Source organism: Malus sylvestris, chromosome 13 (assembly GCF_916048215.2).
Source record: "Malus sylvestris chromosome 13, drMalSylv7.2, whole genome shotgun sequence".
Lineage (NCBI taxonomy): Eukaryota > Viridiplantae > Streptophyta > Magnoliopsida > Rosales > Rosaceae > Malus > Malus sylvestris.
Window position 1 is genome coordinate 2,876,491 of NC_062272.1, and position 18,950 is coordinate 2,895,440.

The 18,950-nt window shown below is 37.8% G+C and overlaps 2 protein-coding genes across 5 annotated transcripts; one reads left to right on the top strand and one right to left on the bottom strand.

The window, feature by feature from the left end:
- Window positions 1-8,906: 8,906 nt before the first annotated feature.
- LOC126594846 (leucoanthocyanidin reductase-like) lies at window positions 8,907-13,113 on the top strand. The gene is made up of 5 exons (XM_050261102.1): window positions 8,907-9,267; window positions 9,387-9,527; window positions 10,465-10,702; window positions 12,076-12,279; window positions 12,577-13,113. Exons 1-5 carry the CDS (start codon window positions 9,064-9,066, stop codon window positions 12,837-12,839), a joined length of 1,050 nt encoding a protein of 349 aa, XP_050117059.1. The 5' UTR covers window positions 8,907-9,063; the 3' UTR covers window positions 12,840-13,113.
- A 137-nt stretch (window positions 13,114-13,250) lies between these two features.
- Window positions 13,251-18,231, bottom strand: LOC126594843 (uncharacterized). Of its 4 annotated transcripts, none has more exons than XM_050261097.1 (14): window positions 17,908-18,230; window positions 16,969-17,059; window positions 16,730-16,814; window positions 16,520-16,589; window positions 16,285-16,354; window positions 15,793-15,862; window positions 15,626-15,671; window positions 15,296-15,545; window positions 15,003-15,208; window positions 14,770-14,844; window positions 14,140-14,200; window positions 13,907-13,987; window positions 13,723-13,802; window positions 13,251-13,601 (listed from the first exon to the last, which is right to left on the bottom strand). In XM_050261097.1, exons 1-14 carry the CDS (start codon window positions 18,042-18,044, stop codon window positions 13,523-13,525), a joined length of 1,401 nt encoding a protein of 466 aa, XP_050117054.1. In that variant the 5' UTR covers window positions 18,045-18,230; the 3' UTR covers window positions 13,251-13,522. The 4 variants fall into 4 exon arrangements, with proteins under 4 accessions (XP_050117054.1, XP_050117056.1, XP_050117055.1 ...); XM_050261099.1 differs by having other exon boundaries at window positions 16,959-17,059; window positions 17,908-17,923; XM_050261098.1 differs by lacking the exon at window positions 14,140-14,200 and having other exon boundaries at window positions 17,908-18,231.
- Between the last annotated feature and the right edge of the window lie 719 nt (window positions 18,232-18,950).

Here is an 18,950-nt window from a genome sequence, read left to right on the forward strand (position 1 = left end):
TATTTGTGACAATGGTTTTGAGAATCTTGTGAATTGAGTTAGAAAATATGTTGGACGTCTGGGTGACTCCTTCAGGATTCTCTACTATTCGATTATGATTTCATCAAGTATGAATTTAGAAAATATGGAAATGATTGTTATTATTTTGATCAGATTAATTGTTTAATGTGGCTAGAGATGGTTATGTGTTTTGTCGGTTCTTAAATATGACGTATGTTGTGAATGGCGATGTGATGAGACATAATGAATTATGTTGATGCACAAAATCAGTGAGGACTTTGGTACAACAGAAAGTGTTAAGTTTGTGACCTTCGCTAAATTGCTCTGGTCACTAGTGTGGATAAGTATGTAAATGGATAGGGACAGGGAAGCAAACACAAGATGTACGTGGTTCACACAGATTGGCTACGTCCACGGAGTAGAGGAGTTCAAATTAATTGTGAAGGGTTTACACAAGTACATAGGTTCAAGCTCTCATTTAGTGAGTACTAGTGAATGATTTAGTACAAATGACATTAGGAAATATTGTGAGAGAATGATCTCTATTTATAGAAGAGAGTTTCTAGTTTCATTCTGACATTGACACGTGTCGTATTGTGATTGGCTTCTGACGTTGACACGTGTCACGCTGTGAATGGCTTCTGATGTCGACACGTGTCACGCTGTGATTGGCCTCCTGGTTGGAGGGAAACTCTCCTGGTTCCTTGACGGTATAACGTTGACCAGAGCTCAGTAGTTTCGGGATTGGTCAAGTATGGTACAAACAGTGCTCCCCGAAGTTCCCGAGTGAGGGAAGCTCCTCGGTTGGGAACTTGCAAGATCCAAGCCATTAAGTAATCACGAAACTTCTAAGTACCGAAGTGTGGTATCATTTTCACTTACCTTATCTATCTCATACTTAGATGTGACATCTTCTTTGGAAGTATTTTTCCTCCATCTAAGGGTGGTATCTTTAACCGATGAAGATGCACAAGGTAATGTATCAATTTCACTTAAAGCTTAATTGTAGTTTCGGGATTGGTCAAGTGTGATACAAAACCCTATAGTAGGAGTCCCCCAAATCGCCGAGCTAGGAGATTTTTCGAAAGAGGTAACAGACAAGGTAAGCAATCAGACTTCCAAGCAAGCAACCTGGATCATAGGTTTGACTTCAGCTTCCGGTTGATTGTTCTCCTTCTCATTGTGTCGTAAACAGCAACAAGGATAAGGAGAAGCAAATCGAGAAGAGATGATATGAGATACTTTTGCTTTTGAAGAAGTAACTTTCCACAGGCTTATTCTTGAACTAGGCTGGAGGGTTTTCTAGTTTCCTCTATAGTATAAGGCCGACTCAAGAATTTGAGGGTCAAAACAAGTCCATTAAATCAAGAGTGCGTTCGACCTTGATGATATGGGATACTTTTGCTGTTGACGAAGTAATAGATGAATCGACACGTGTTCTGTTGCGCTTGTCTCCACATGCTTCCTTGTATCCTTCTCACTTGCCCTATCTGTTCCTCAGGAAAATGTGGTATCTTTTCTGGAAGCATAAAATGTTGAAGATGAGTACTCCAGAGCAATGTCAGGTAAGTAATCAAGCAAGGGGTTCCAGGCAGTCAGTTCCTGACTGGAAGCTTGATTCTAAGTGCTGACTGATTGCTCTCTTTCTTCTTGTTTTGCAGGTAAGAACAAGGGCAAAGGAAAAGACAGGGAAAAAGAATGATATGAGATACTCTTACTTTTGACCCTTATGATATGAGATACTCTTACTCTGGTGTGGCTGGTTTGCATATGTATTATTGGGGGGAAGAAAGCTGAGTATTTCGAGAGGCTTCGTTGGGAGTGCCCTCTCAGATATGAGGAATGGTTGAGCATTTTTGTAGGTCTGCCTGTCCATGGAGGATGAAGGTCGACATATATAGGAGTCTCTCTAACAACAAGTAGTAATGTTATTCCCTTACCCTTCTTGGTCGTAGCAATGTAGTGGGAACTGCAAGCTTCACATGTTTTAACTTTGTCAGAGCACTTTGAAAAAGTGGTATGTGGTATCTGGAAAGCTGATGTTGCGTGTGAAGATTGCAGAGAAGCTTTATCTAAGGAAATATGGCTCTCGAAATTCGGAGAGCGATACCTCTTCGATTTTCGAACAAGCAATCCTGTCGAGGATCGGACTCTCGAGATTTGGAGAACGGTGCCTCTTGAATTTTTTAGAAAGTAATCCTGTTAGGAGTCTGGCTCTTGAGATTCGGAGAGCGTTGCCTCTTCGATTTTTTAGAAAGTAATCTTGTTGGGAGTCTGGCTCTCTAGATTCGGAGTGCGGTGCCTATTTGATTTTTGAGCAAGTAATAATGTTATTCTTTTACCCTTCTTGGTCATAGCAATGCAATGGGAGCTGCAAGCTTCACATGTTTTAACTTTGTTAGAGCGTTTTGAAAAAGTGGTCTGTGGTATTTGGAAAGCAGATGTTGCGTGTGAAGATTGCAGACAAGCTTTATCCAAGGAAATTTGGCTCTCGAAGTTCGGAGAGGGTTGCCTCTTCGGTTTTCAAACAAGCAATTTTATCGGGGATCTGGCTCTCGAGATTCAGAGAACGGTGCATCTTCAATTTTTGAGAAAGCAATCCTATTGGGAGTCTAACTCTTGAGATTCGGATAGCAGTGTCTCTTCGATTTTTAAGAAAGAGTCTGGCTCTCGAGATTCGGAGAGTGGTTCCTCTTCGATTTTTGAGCAATCAATCTTGTTAGGAGTGTTTTCTCGAATGTGAGTAAAGGTTGGGCATTTTTGCCAGTCTGCCTTGCCACGGAGCACGGAGGTTAACACATATTGGGACTTTCTAGTTATCAAGCAGCGGTGTTGTTCCTTTACCCTTGTGGGTAATAGTAGGGTAGCTGGACCTTCAAAATTTATGTGTCTAAACTTTGTCAGAGATCTTTGGCAAAGTTATATGTGGTACCCGAGAAGCTGATGTTGCATGTGGAAAATGGTGCCTCTTCGAAATCCGGAGAGTGGTGCATTTTCAGAATCCGGAGAGTGGTGCCTCTTCGATTTTTTAATCAACGGCCCTATTGCCCTTTCTTTTATAAGGGCACCAATTGTGTGCAAGGAGTACATTAAGAGAGTTATTGCTTGTAGGAATTTTCCCCTTACTTTAGAGATTTATTGCACCTCATTTCTCCTTCATCATTTTTAAGAATTTCTGGCCCATCTGATCGTCGTTTTGACTTGAACTTTGGTGAAGAGGCAGCCATGCCTTCTTAAGAAAACATATGGTGTCCATCCTTCTTATCTCCTACTGGTCCTCTTACCGTTGGGGACTCTGTGATGAAGAATGATATGACTGCTGCGGTGGTGGCCATGAACATTCTCACTCCCAAAGATAACAGACTACTTTCCAAACAATTTGATGAGTTGGCTATTAAGGATTCTCTGGCTCTCAGTGTTTAGTGTGCAGGTTATATGTCTAATATAGCCCAATGCCTATTTGCTCGAACCCGCCAAGTTGAATCATTGGCGGCTGAAGTGATAAGTCTCAAACAGGAGATTAGAGGGCTCAAGCAGGAGAATAAACAGTTGCACATGCTCGCATATGACTATGTTACAAACATGAAGATGAAGCTCGACCAGCTGCAGGAATCTGATGGTCAGATTTTACTTAATCATCAGAGGTTTGTGGGTTTGTTCCAAAGGCATTTATTGCCTTCGTCTTCTGAGGCTGTACCGCGTAATGAAGCTCTAAATGATCAACCCTTGGTGCCTCCTCCTTCTGGAGTTCTGCCTAGTACCAAGGCTCCGAATAATCACCCTCTGGTGCCTTCTTTTTCTGGGGCTCTGCCGCCTGCTGAGACTTCTCCTGAGCAACCTTTGTGAAGGCTCCCTCTTATTTGTTTATTTTGATTCATGTATATGTACATATTTGTAACTTATCGGATATATCAATAAACAAGCTTTGCTTCATTTCAATGTATTGTGTTAAATACAACAAGGCCTTCTTCACTAAGTTCTTTGAATTTTTCCTTTTGTTGAAGCTTTGTGAGTGAAGCATGTAGGTTGAGGTAGTGCTCCCTTAATTTCCTGAGTGTGGAAAACTTCTCGTTTGGAGACTTGAAAAATCCAAGTCACTGAGTGGTCGTGAGACTTCCGAGTATCAAGATGCAGTAGCATATGGTAGGAGTACCTCAAGTCTCCGGTCGAAGGAGTTGACGAATGGGGCATTTCATTTCTAAGTGGTAGCCCAAAACTCATTATTCATATATATTTGTTATGAAAGTTGTTAGGTCCAAAGAAGAAGAGGCCTAGGCAATTTTTTTATTTTTCGAAATTTTTTTTTATATATATATATATTTTTTTTTTTTTCGAATTTTTGAATTTCCGAATTTTTAAATTTTCAAATTTCCGAATTTTTGAAATTCCGAAAAAATATATATATATTTTAAAGCTTTGTAAATGAAGCTTTGTAGGTGAAGCTTTGAGGTTGAAGCGTTGTTGGGCACCATGAATTGATTTTGCTTAACACTATCTTGATCAAGATAGTGTGAAGCTTTTGTAGGTGAAGCTTTTGTGTTGAAGTTTTGTAGGTGAAGCTTTTGTGGGTCAAGCTTTTGTAGGTCAAGCTTTTGTGGGTCAAGCTTTTGTGGGTCAAGTTTTTGTAGGTCAAGCTTTTGTGGGTGAAGCTTTTGTAGATCAAGCTTTTGTGGGTGAAGTTTTTGTGAGTGAAGCTTTTTTGGGTGAAGCTTTTGTGGGTGAAGCTTTTGTAGGTGAAGCTTTTGTGTTCAAGTTTTTGTGGGTCAAGCTTTTGTAGGTGAAGCTTTGGAGTTGAAGCTTTGTAGGTGAAGCTTTAGAGTTGAAGCTTTTGTTGGGTACCATGAATTGATTTTGCTTCACACTATCTTGATCAAGATAGTGTGAAGCTTTTGAGAATTTGTAGTTGTCCTCCATTGATGAAGCTTTTGTTAGTGAAGCTTTGGAGTTGAAGTTTTGTAGGTGAAGCTTTGAAGTTGAAGCTTTTGTTGGTGAAGCTTTTGTTGGGTACCATGAATTGATTTTGCTTCACACTATCTTGATCAAGATAGTGTGAAGCTTTTGAGAATTTGTTGTTGTCTTCCATTGATGAAGTTTTTGTTGGTGAAGCTTTGGAGTTGAAGCTATGTAAGTGAAGCTTTGGAGTTGAAACTTTTGTTGGTGAAGCTTTTGTTAGGTACCATGAATTGATTTTGCTTCACACTATCTTGATCAAGATAGTGTGAAGCTTTTGAGAATTGTGGTTGAACTCCTTTGATGAAGCTCTTGTTGGCACCATAAATTGGTTTTGCTTCACACTGTCTTGATCAATAGTGTGTGAAGCTTTTGAGAATTGTGGTTGCCCTCCATTGATGAAGCTATTGTTGGCACCATAAATTGGTTTTACTTCACACTGTCATGATCAAGAGTGTGTGAAGCTTTTGAGAATTGTGGTTGAACTCCTTTGATGAAGCTCTTGTTGGCACCATAAATTGGTTTTGCTTCACACTGTCTTGATCAAGAGTGTGTGAAACTTTCTACGAGTTGTAGTGTTTGCATTGTTACAGAGGGGAAATGTTTGAAGCAGATGCAAGAGAGCTGAATAGTTTGATCTTCGTATGCCATGCACTGAAGTTGCTGTTGGGATCTTTTGTTTTCTGCTTTGCTTTTGTTTTCCCACTTCATTTCCAGACATCTTTTTGCTTCTTTTTTTTTTCCTCTTTCCCTCTGTCTATGTTCACCCATGTTGCTTTGCAAGGTATCTTTTGCTTTTCTTAATCTCTCTTTCTGCTTTTTAGCTTGTTGGTAGGGATCGGAATTCAGTGGAGACGGTGGGCAAGTTTTTATCGCTGAATAATATTCCACCTGCTTAATAATATTTTGTTTGAGATCCTCAGAGAGACCACCAGTCCTAGCCGATTGATCAGGGTCATCATCCGACGACTGTGGTTGAATCTCAGATGAGGAGCGACTGGGAGATCCGACAGGTGAGATATCAGAACCGTTCGACGGAGACGGTGGGGGGGGCATCGGTGCCGCATGTGATGGCGGTGGGGATGATGACGGTGGCGATGGTGACGGTGGGCCCCTCTTCACCTTTCTATCTTACTCGTCATTTGGCTTTGAAACTGCCCATGTTCTTCTGGTTTCTAGTTCATTATCCTCTTTGGGCATCACCAATGCTTCTTTTGGAACTTTCTGCATTTGATTGGCCGGTAGAACTACCAAAAACCCATTGTCCTTGGGAGGATTTTCCCTGTCACCTGTATATGCACCTATTTAATGCTGCTGGAAATTCCGTCAGCCTCTTCTCCTCGTCTACTACATCTTGGCATAAAAAAAAAAAACAGAATCGCTAGTATAAATATAATAAACACTAAAGCCTATCCAATTGATAATCATGTGGTAAATTGTTATGTAGCATGAGTCCAGGAATTTCATGCTGTCGGGTTATAATAAATGATGGAGGAATGCTATACTTTTATGCTTGAACTGAGTGTGATAAATATTTGTTTTTGTGAGTGTTGAACTACGAATAGCTTGATCCCTAATGAGGGTATGTAGGTAGTCTAATGAAGTGGTTAGATGCAGCCATAAAGCTTACGAAAAAATATTGTGTATCTGGTTTTTTATTGATACTTTGTATATATTCAGGAGGCATGGTATGTTAGATATTAGGGTATTTGGTAGCGTCACGTGTCGATTCTGGACGTATGTCGGGATCGGGGCGTGACAATGAGTGTTCGAGGAACGTCGACGACCCCAAAGAAAAGCTCTAGGAGGTGGACGACGCGAAGCCCGATCACGAAGAGGAAAAGAATGGTTGCGATTTGCAATGCTTGTATATGTTAGATCTAAGCCCATTGCTGATCCAGGGATGTGTAGTAATTGGCCAACGAATAACCCACGACGCATTCTGCAGCTCTAACCACAAACATGAGGGAGTTGCTGATGCTGCTGCTTTCTGATCCTTACCCTAGAGCCCATGCAAGGTTCTGGGCTGACGGGTTTTCGTCATCGTAGATTTATTCAACAGGGAAGTTGGTGTAGGTAACCACAAGGTGAAGTCTAAGAGGCAGCAAAGAATGAACTGATAGAGTGCTTTCAGCTGCTGGAAAACGAGCTAGGGGACAAGACCTACTTTGGGGGTGAGAGTTTTGGCTAGTGGATGTGGCACTTATCCCTTTCTATAGCTGGTTCTATGCACTGGAGACCCATAGAAACCTGTGCATAGTGAAGGAGTGTCCGAGGCTGGTAGGTTGGGCAAAGAGATGCATGCAGAGGGAGAGCGTGTCCAAGTCTCTGCCTAAGACACACATATATTTAGATTTGTCAGTGGTCTCGACGATCGAACCTCAAATTTGTCGGTGGTCTCAAATTTGATGTTCCTCCATTCTTCAAATCTCGAACACGTAGCAGGCTGCAACAAGAACAATCAACCGCAAGCAATTCGCTCGCAGTTACTCTTCAAAACGGAAGGTTTCTCAGACAAGCCGTAAGGGAGGCTCTCGAGCTCGGAGGCTCAACCCCGTCTGCTTCATACAACCCCATCTCTGCACCTCATCGATCAAGCTCTTTGAGAACGATGTGCATGCCTTCTTAACCGCCATGGCTCTGTCGCCGAGCCCAGAAGCGAGTACGACCTTGCAGACGCGCAACCACCCGCATGCAACCCTGTGTTCCTACTCTCACAATGCGACACTGACATGGAAGATATCTCACGTAGCCAAAAGCGAAACACCGCAAATTATTGTCGTGAATTACTGGAGTAGTGGACTTTTTTCGGATTTGGGTTTTGGATCTTGTATTTTCTTCTCCCTCCTCCTCCTCCTCCTCTTTGTATCTCCTTATTTCTCAATTGGGTTTTTTTTTTGCCCTTGATGTTACAGAGGAAAAAACCGAGTGATGAGAGAGTGTGTGTGTGTCTGTGCCTCTGTGGGTTTTGCAGAATCACGGCGGAGGTACAAAAATGAAAGAGAACCGACACAACTTTTCGTATCGTTTCCCACAGACGGCGCCAAATGTTGATGCACAAAACCAGAGGTCTTGGAACAACGTAAATCCGACCTTGAATCAATGTAAATAACACAAGATGTATCGTGGTTAACCCCAAGGTTTGGGCTACGTCCACACTGATTATATTTCTGAGGGAGAGAAAGCTCTGAATGAGAGTGAGAGCTTTGAAAGGGATGAGAAGGCTTAGGAATTGGTCTCCCCTAATTGTGAGGGTGATGAGTCCTTTTATAGAATAAGGGCTCCTCACTTATTACATATTTGCCCATTCCTTTATTACATAATTACATTTGAATCCCCCGAGTATTTATACGAGATCTAAATACGGAGGCCCTAAGTATGGTATAAACACAGACTAAGCCTCATTATCATATCCAAATCATTTTTTCAAATCCCGTAATTCAAATGGAGTTATACAACTCTTCAAGAAACCAATGGAAAAGTTGCTCATTTGTAATCAAAAGGTCATGGGTTCGAGTCGTAAAAACAACATTGTTTACTTGGAATCGCCTTTTTAAGACTACGGAATAATCTCAACTCTTAGCCTTCTAGAATGCACACCATGATTGTGAATTGATTTTCTTCAACTCCAAAAGTAAACAAAATTCGTTAAACCCTATAGGATGGACCTCCGTTAAAGTTGGACAATTAATTAACCTTCTTTCAAATCATAAAAAATAATTAAAGAAGAGCTTGCTAATTGTTTGTATATAGCTACAGCTATCAGTCAATGCATGAAGCAGAATAGTCAGCTACACTTCAAAACATTTGATCATATGATACGATAAAAATACACCTACAAAGATGTTGTTGAAGGGTAGATGAAATTACATGAAAGGGCCTTCCCTTTGCCTTATGGCAAAAATAGTAACAAAATCGAAGTATCCTCCTATATATAGACAACATATATTCCTCCCTTACTTCACACACTTCGCATGCCACAATCGTGTCAAAAATCACTTGGGAAAAAAGGACTTTTCAAACTTGAGGGCAAAAAAAAAAAAAAACATACAAAGAAGAAGAAAAGTCAAGGCAGTCTGTAGCAGGAAGGAAGAGCTAGCAGCAGCAGCAGCCATGACTGTTTCACCTTCTCTTTCTGTTGCCAGAAATGGCAGAGTCCTCATTGTCGGTGCCACCGGTTTCATCGGGAGGTTTGTAGCTGAAGCCAGCCTCGCCGCCGGCCGACCCACGTATGTTCTCGTCCGGCCCGGCCCTCTTCACCCTTCTAAGGCTGACACCGTCAAGTCCTTCAAACACAAAGGCGCCATAATCTTACACGTATGAAAATAATTTTCTGTACATAACGTTTGCAAAATATTTTTTATGACTTTACATGTTCATATTTTTTTTGTTCACTTTACCATGTTTTAATATGTTGTAATATCGACCATTTTCAGGGGCTGATTTCTGATAAAACCCTAGTGGAGAAGATACTGAGAGAGCATGAAATCGAGACAGTAATATCAGTCGTCGGTGGTGCGACAATATTGGACCAGATTGCCTTAGTCGAGGCCATTGCAGCAGTTGGTACAGTTAAGGTAAATATATTATATCCGACACACAAAAAACCAATTGTATTATATTATATACTTTTTTGAAAACAAACTGTTGTCATTAAAAAAATGTAACAAAATATCTTTATATATTTAGTTTGTTTTGGTGTCTTACTTGAGTTCAATTTTTTAAATTTACAAATATTTTTTAAGTTTTAAGTTTTGAATTCTTATTTATTAGGATTTAAAAAAAAAATTAGATTTAAAACTAACTTAAAAATATAAAGTATTTTTCAAAAACACTGAAAATAAGTTTTTAGAAAATTTATGTCTCAAAAACACTAAAAGTGAATTTTTTTTAAATTCTCTCTTTTTCTAAAGATCTTTTTTTTGCTCGATCTCTTTGTTCTCTTCCCATGTCCTCACCCTCTGTCTTATCTCTCTCCTCGCCTTCTTTTTCTGCTCTCTCCCTCTTTTTCTTCTCTCTCCTCACCTCCTCTCCCTCTCCGTCTTTCTTTCTCGTCACCCACTATTTCCTATTTCTCGATATTCTCTCTTTCCCCATCCTCTCTGTCCTCCAATGTTTGCTCGGAGTAGTTTGAATTCAAAACAAAAAAAAATATTTTAAAAAAAATTAACCAAATAAGTTTTTAATTTTTTGTAAGGAAATCTTAACGAAACACTTCTGGTACTGTTCATTTTTAACGTTAAAGACATTTTTACCTTGAAAAGTCATTATTGGTACTATTCACTTATACCTTTATTTTGTCATTTTCTTTAAAACTAAAGTTTTTGAGAACTTTTTCGTTAGTTTTTTCATTTTTTTAATATTTAAAAAAAATACTATTCTTAAAAGATGTTCTGTGAAAAATGCTTTTAGGAACAATTAAAGGTTTTTTAGCGGAATATTAAACGGGCAGTTATGTTGCTGAGGTTTTTGATGATTTTGTGAAAAAAAATTTCTGCAAAATTTATGTTGTAGAGGTTTTTGCCCTCCGAGTTTGGACATGATGTGGACAGGGCTGATCCGGTTGAACCAGGGCTCACCATGTACGAGGAGAAACGCAAGGTTAGACGTTGGGTCGAGAAATCTGGGGTGGCCTACACATACATTTGCTGCAACTCCATTGCCTCTTGGCCCTACTTTGACAACACACACCCTTCTGAGGTTCTCCCACCGTTGGATCGGTTCCAAATCTATGGTGATGGCACCGTCAAAGGTATATGGTACACACCTAAGACATTTTTGTGTGAATTTGTAGCATATGATAATACTTGCATTCTCTTAAGTCGATGAGTTCATTTTTTCATTTGCAAATAATGTATCTTCAACGTAGATATTTTATATTCATAACTGTTCATTCTCTTAATTTTCATTTGAAGCTCATATCTACAAAAAATCATTTGAATTGGTAATCATTTAATCATGAGAATTGTTATTTATCACTACAAAAATATCATTTGGCACTCTAAACTTTCTATAATTAGAAAGAAAATACATTTGTGAGGAGTGTAGAATGAGATTTTTAGAGTACTAATAACAATTCCCTTTCATCATTCAAATGTATCAAATAAATCAATGATGTAGGTACCAATAACATATTCGTATATATTTTTTATTTTCCAATTAATAAGGGGTACACATGTTTTTTTGTCTTTTCTATTTAATTTGTGAATTTATTAGTGACTAGCCTCTTGCCATGACTTTATTTTATTTTATTTATTAGTCTAATATATATTATTTCTTGTTTTGATTTTTAATTTCTTTTGTTTTAGTTATTATTGCTTTTTATGAAACTTTTGTTTTTTGAACAAAATATGAAACTATATACCAAAATAATATATATAGTTTCATAATTGAAGATTATAATTGAGGACATCAAGTTACTTGCAAGATCGTTTCTTCTATTTTTTGGAAGCCTGTCTTTTGGGAGGCAAATTTTCTGGTCGATGTTATTGCTAGCGTGGGACACCATTCATGATACTTATATTAGGATAGGTTTTTACCCACAATTACCAGAAATGCTTCTCTTTTATTATATTAAAAACGGTTGTTCTCAATGTTTCTATCCTTTGAATAAATTTATTTTTCCATAATAAAAAATATTATATTTTAGAAAATAATAAACTTACTAACCAGTCCCACTACACAGTGATTATTTTTATTTTGTAAATTTATTTTTTTTCTTTTAAAATCATAATGAGAGAGAGACAATTCTAAAATTATAAAAAATATCATTTTTTCTCCTTCTCTCTTTATATATAGACGACAAATATTGCAATAATCTTTTCCCATTGTCCTTTCTCAACTGTTGCTGTTGTGCCGTGCCCGTGCTCGTGCCTAACCCACCCAAAGTTCGGGCCCACTATGTTCGGTCACACAATACATATTGAGATGTAATATTCACGCATTTCTTTTTACTTCTTCCACATTTTTTTGATTTTCGATCGTCGGATCAGATGAATTGAAAAAGTTCAACAAACAGAAATTAACAAGGGGTGTATGAGAAGTAAAAAGAGATGTGTAGATAGTACATCCCTACATATGTTTATCCACTAATAAATATGTTTGGTGTTTTATTTTCGTACACAGCCTATTTTGTAGACGGTACGGATATTGGAAAATTCACAATAAAGACCGTGGACGACATCCGAACAATCAACAAAAATGTTCATTTCCGACCGCCGAGCAATTTATACGACATCAATGGGCTTGCATCTCTGTGGGAGAAGAAAATTGGCCGGACTCTCCCTAGAATCACCATCACTGAAAATCACTTACTAGCCCTTGCTGCAGGTCACTTCCCTCTCTACTCTTCACCAACATTTGATTAGGCATGTGCTTGGGACCAATCTTTTGGTGCCACGAATTAATATATACATGCAGACGTAAGTTATGTCAGTTGGCACCGTGAATCATGTATCTTTCTCAAAACTTGGACACAGGGAGCCGAAACAGCATTATTATGGCCAACTGACTTAACTTAAATATGAAGATTAGATTAGTTTAGAATACAACGCTAATACATATAAACCCTATTAGGTTGGCAAGTTTGCATGTATTTTGTAACAAGTTAGGGTTTTCTAATTGCAGAGAATCGTATACCAGAAAGTATAGTGGCATCGTTCACGCATGACATCTTTATCAAAGGATGTCAGGTGAATTTTGCAGTGGAGGGGCCTCGTGATGTGGAAGTGGGAACTCTCTACCCCGGAGATTCTTTCAGGACCTTGGATGAGTGCTTCAATGACTTTCTTCTCAAGTTGAAGGACAACCTAGAGCCAGTGCATGAGGAGAACGTCTCCACCAAAAACGCCGTCGTCGAATCCAGGGCTGTCACTCCCACTTGTGCTTGATCAATCTATCAGAATCAGGACTGTTGATCAAATTCATGTTCTTGATTTACTCCCACTACAAAAGAAAGTTCAACAGTTTGGGGGTTCCTAAGGTTTCTTCAAAAGAAGATGCTAATTTGGTTGGTTGGCTGCTGGACAAGGAAACTGGATTTTCATTTTACATTGTTAAAAAGGATTCCAGTTTCTTGTGGTTGTTGGATATTTCAACGTAATAAGTCTGGTAAATTATGTGAGGTGATTGATTATTCAATATGAGGGATTTCTTCTCCCATAAGTTCGCAATATTTTAATAAGATTTTACGTCATCAAGTTGACCAGAACAGTGTATGCCCTCAAGCTTACATTAAAGGATTCCTCTTTCCACAGTTTAAATTAGGTTAAAATATTGCGAACCAAAACAAAAAGCAAAAATTCAAGATGAACAGAGATTTTTACTTTTCAAACGGTCGCCTTCTCAATCGTGACTTACAATCGTGACTTAGACAGATTGTGTAAAACATGGACAAGAAAACTCAATCAACACTTTTGAAATTCGTGACTACATGACCATAATATTTACAATTTTTGGTATTATACTACAACCAAAAGGGCATGGTTGAAAGAAAAATTTCCAGCTTCCAATTGCTTGTCTCGACCTAATATCCGAAAATCACAAGCAACAACTGCTGGTCATCGGGCATACTTTACACATGACATATCGGCACTCGCTGTTCAATGCAGACACGACATATGGGGCACTTTTTACACTTCTCACAGCAAGTGCTGAAAATGCGTTAAAAACACCGAATTGGTGAGTACAATCGCCATAACTTGTAAACGATGGAAAATAATATGCTGTAAGGGTGGAAACAAGTAGATGTGAAAGGGTACATGAAGAAGGTACCTGCAAAGAACATGATGCCGGCATGGAAGCAGGACTATATTAATCTGTTCTTCAAAGCATACTCTACATAGGATCTTTTCCTGCAGGATTCATCAAAAGCAGGTAAGGCTCGTGACATTTACGAAATCAACATTGAAATTTTTGTATATATTTATAATATTAAACGTCGCAGTTGAAGCATTACATTCTGAAGTCTTTCGTACTCCTGCTGGCTAAATTTCGTGATTTCCGTTTGCTCACTGAGTGCAGCTTGCAGTTTCCAAATCTGAGATAGAAAAACAGAAGTATTTAAAGAACTAGTATAAGCTGATATTACATGTATCCAATATCAATTAGACAGTAAAACAATGCCGAAACCAAGACAAATGGCTCGATTAAGAGGTAGCCGTCGGCCAAGAGAATCAAAATAGTGTTTACCTCCTCAACGAGGTCTGATCTAGGCAACTTCTTCACTATATCAGGTGAAAAAGTGTTATATCTGAAAGAAAGATCAAAGCAAGGATTGACAATGATGACTTTGCAAGATACATCTACTTTCATGCAACGTAAGGGGCATGTATATATGCAACAGAACTTACAAGGAAAAAAAAACACATAAGAATAAAATATGCAGCATATTCTATCAATGCATAAGAATCAAAACTGCAACATATTTTAGCAACTGACGAGATGGCAATACGAGGCACAAACAGCAGGACCTGTCTAGATTACTGAAGGAAGAGGAAGGAATTTTAAAATGTATAGAAACAAGTACATTGTAATTTCAGGATAAAAGAAAAGGACCATTATAATTCCATTGAGAAATCCTTTATATGTGTGTGCATTAACAAGCCTTCAGAATATCAAGCATCTATGTTTACCACATAAGAACGCACTCAAAGTGCAGCATCTACAGATTTTACACAACATTTTGAGGTCCTTAAAACTTCTAAGTAAGAGTATACAAGGACTCTTTAATATCGTTTCAATAAGAAAGCAGGAGGCATGGAGAAAATTGCTTAATATTGCAGAAAAAGTGCAGTTATGAAGAGTATAGAAATCACAGACCCTGAAGCTCCTGCATAATACAGTCTAGCCTGTTCCTCTCGACTTCCTTCGTCAATCGACCACCAGCCCAATAACCTGCCAACAGGACAGATCATAACCAACAAGCCAACAGGATGAAATGAATCATAACCAACAATAATGGCTAGACAATAATTTTAATTTGTTTACAGCTCGTTGGAGTAGAGATCTCCAGAGAACATTTAAATTTTCCATTTCCAAAAATTAAGCCTAACCTTGAACCATGGCGATAGAACCCAAAATACTCGCGAACTTTTGATGCTATGTCCAAGTATCTTACAGAAAAAACTCCATCATGTACTAAAAGAACAATTTTCTCTGTTAATCTATATGTGGAAAACAAAAGACCGGTTCCTTGCACTAAAAGAAGAGGAGCAAAAAGAACTGGAACTGGGATATGCCTAGCAGCCGATGGCCTCCCCTGAAATGACAAATATACTTGAGATGATGACATGTTGAGAACATTCCAAACTATCAACAAATAGGTTCTTTTAAACACCGAATATACCTCTAAGCGCATAAAGAGTAGGATCTGGAAAATGATTAGAGGAATTTTCATAATATGCCCACCGATATCCTGAAGGCTGCATACTACAGTCTCGTCTTGATCGTCATCTGAAGAAACAACTAAGCCGCTATTCCAGTCAAGGTATCTTACATTCATGGAAGATGAACAAGGTTCTTGAATGTGCGCGTGTCTGTGAATAGCTGGATTATACCACTTCGTGCAGACAAGAAAGGCAAAACCCTGTGCAATTCTGTAAAAGTATATATAGAGGTTACTTCAGTAGGTGAAGACAAAGAATACTAACTATAAATTTCAAACAAGTTACAGTACCCAAAGTTTATGAATAAGTCCCACCAGCCTAGAGCAGAAATATCACCTGTATGTCGAATAAAGTTAATCAGGGTGAACCAATGCATCATGACATGGTAATGTTATTGATAACTGTACGCTAACAAGGAGTATATCACGCAGCAACTACAACTCATTACTAAACTTACCATTTATCTTTAAAAGAGTGAATACTGTGGCAGCAAGAAAGAAGACCATGGATATAGAAATCCAGAAGTGCTGGAAGCCAAAGATTGGTAAATTTAGTATAGAAAGTGTAAACGAATTTCCAAAAATACAAATACACAGACAAGGAATATATCACGCAACAATTACCATCTTTATATTCACTGCCTGTGCAAGGGAATACTGCCTTAATTTACTTGTACAATCCAATATACATACCATTTTAGAAAGAAAGGGTCTTCACTACCATTATTTTTTCTTCTTTCCCAGTAACACATTTAATTATCACTTTTCAGCACGCCACATAAAAGTTACTCGTACTAATATTGCAAATGTGCCAGAACAAATGGACGACCGTATATTTCAAGTCATACTCGCCACTTGCATTCATTTAAGACAATTCACAATTATTAATAAGAATAAGAAATGCACTCTTCCAACTCAATCGTCATTTGAAAAAATAGTGGAAAACTTACAGGAAGCGTTTCCCATATCACATCATCATTCGCATGTTCATCGTCTCCAGGCATTAGAGCCTTACACATCCTACACAATAGAAACATTAATTACTTTAACTGTATTACAATTTACTTAACCAAAACATCACATAATACAATGCAAGCTACACCGTCTTACAGAACCAATTAACAAGATTTTTCATCTCAGGTCGATGTTCAAATTTGGAAATATGATTGGAAGAAATACAGATACCTGACATTATCAAATAGAATTGCTAGTTCAAATGCCAACAAGGGTGCAAAGACAATCTTCAAGCTTACAACTGCACACATTAAAATTCACCAAGAAGTAATCATAAGTGACAGTTTGATAATTCCTTTATTGACCAACTGAAAAGTAAACACGTTATAGATAAAGAACATGATTTCAGTGATCCTTGTCATTAAGTATGTCGCTGTATACCATATCTGCTCTGAAGGTATATACAAAGCATTAGTTCAAATGAGACAAGCAACGGTGTCGCCATGACAGCATGAAAAGGTGCCCACTGCCCATAAGAAAGAGAGATTTACTTTTTTGTTGCTCGACTTAAAACATAAATAAATAAATTGGATCATCTATGAGAAAAATGACCATACACAGTGGGGACAAATGCAAAAAAAAAAAAAAAAGAAAAAAAAAAAGGACATACTATCTCATACATTGCGATCATTAGGCAGCTTTGGAGCAGGTAATGAAAATCTGCCTCTTGCAACAACTACATGGAAAAGCCACAGAGGGGAAAATATGATCCTGCAGTATTATGAAAACAGAACAATAAACATTAATCAATACCGAAAAAGCCAGCTGAGCTTTGGGAGTTTTAAAGATAGTTATGCTTCATCAAGATATTCAGAACCCTCGAGACAACTACAAGTGACAGAAACTAAACCATATGCAGTTTTCTTACATGCGATGGCCTCAAAAGGTTCTTTCTACAATCTTCACTAATCAGCCACATCTACAATGCAAACGCAGCCGCCAGTACAACCATGGCAACAATGAATGGCATACACCTTGTCAATTTCCTAACTGAATTCGTACGTTTTCAACTCTGTTTTTATAGATTTGATAGTGCATGGGTCTGATTGAATTATCTTACAAAATGGATCATTGAGCTAATGAAATTGCGGATGCCGAAATATTATAGTCCACATAAGAATTTGAAACAAAAAGCATAACAAAACCTAACTAAAAACATCAAATAAAATCCAACGATCTCGATCAACAACCTTCCACTATCATCCAAAATGCATGCCCAATAGAATCACCTACGAGCTCAAGAATGTAACTTTTTAAATTAATAAGCAGAACCCAAAAGTTTTTTACTCGAATATTGAGGGGGATTCTCAGCAATTCACTCTCTAAATAAAGAAATTTGAACCCACAAAGGTGAAAACTTCACAAACTCACAAATGGGTACCTTAGTTTCACAGTACAATGCAGTAAAAGACGATAAATTAAAGTCTCTTAATACTCTCTGGTAATAAAAACTTCAAACGCATATTAAAGATTCCGTTTTTCCCCTTTTATTTTCTCTCAGTTTCTCGGCAGCCAAACAACAGACAAGAAAAATGCAGAGGGAAGAAAAAATAACGAACCACCAAGAGTAGCGGACAGAACGGCGGAGCTTGAGAACGAGGAGAATCGTGAACGTGAAAAGGGAGGCGTGGGCGACAAGTGTTTGCAAAGACTTGGCCACCGATCTCCACGTCATCACTCTCCTCTGAACCAACATTTTCCAGAAACTACTGCAAAGAAATTAAGGTTCGCTGTCTCCGTATCTCTGTCTGCAGAGAACGGATTTTAGAGGGGGAGTGTACGGAAACGGAGCGAAGAAGAAGGGTGTCGGAGGTTTAAAACTGATGAGTGAAAAGACAGGAAAGGAGATTTCTTCGAGGTTTTGCTTGTAGAAGCGTTTTTGCTTTCCTTTTCACGAAAAGTAATGAAAATAGTTTAAAATTTTGAGTTCTAAGGATAAGAGAAAAATAAAGGGTAAAAGGAAAACTAATGAAAATTGTTTGAAAATTTTGATTTTTAACGATAAGGACAAAATAAAGAGTAAAGTGAATAGTACCATGATTGATTTTTTAATGTTAAAATGTGGTTTTTCGTTAAAGTGAACAGTACCATGAGCTTTTCGTTAAAGTTCCCTAAAATAAAAGCATTAAGATTGACTTTTTAATGTAAAAAAATGATTTTTTGTTAAAGTAAATAGTACCGAAAACATTTCGTTAAAGTTCTGTTTGTTTTTTATTTTTCATTCTTCAATTTCACCTTCACGCAAAGTGTTGTTTGCAGGAGAAATTTTTAGATGAATAACTTGTTTGAAAATGTTTTTAAAACGATTAAAAATGTTTTTGAAATCAATTATTAATAAATATTGTAAGTGTTTTTGAAATCTATTTTTTCTAAAAACGTTTTCAAGTATTTTTAAAGCATTTTTAAACTAGTCTGACATTGCTATTGAATAGCACTTGAAGTGTATTTCCTAAAAAGTACATTGTGAAATGCGTTTTACAACTCAAAAACATAATCATCATAAAAAAATTTAGTTATTTTTACAGCATTATCAAACGAGCTTACAAGCACAATTTAAAAACAAAGAATCAAATGATCAATTGTCAAAAGAAAAAAAAAATCA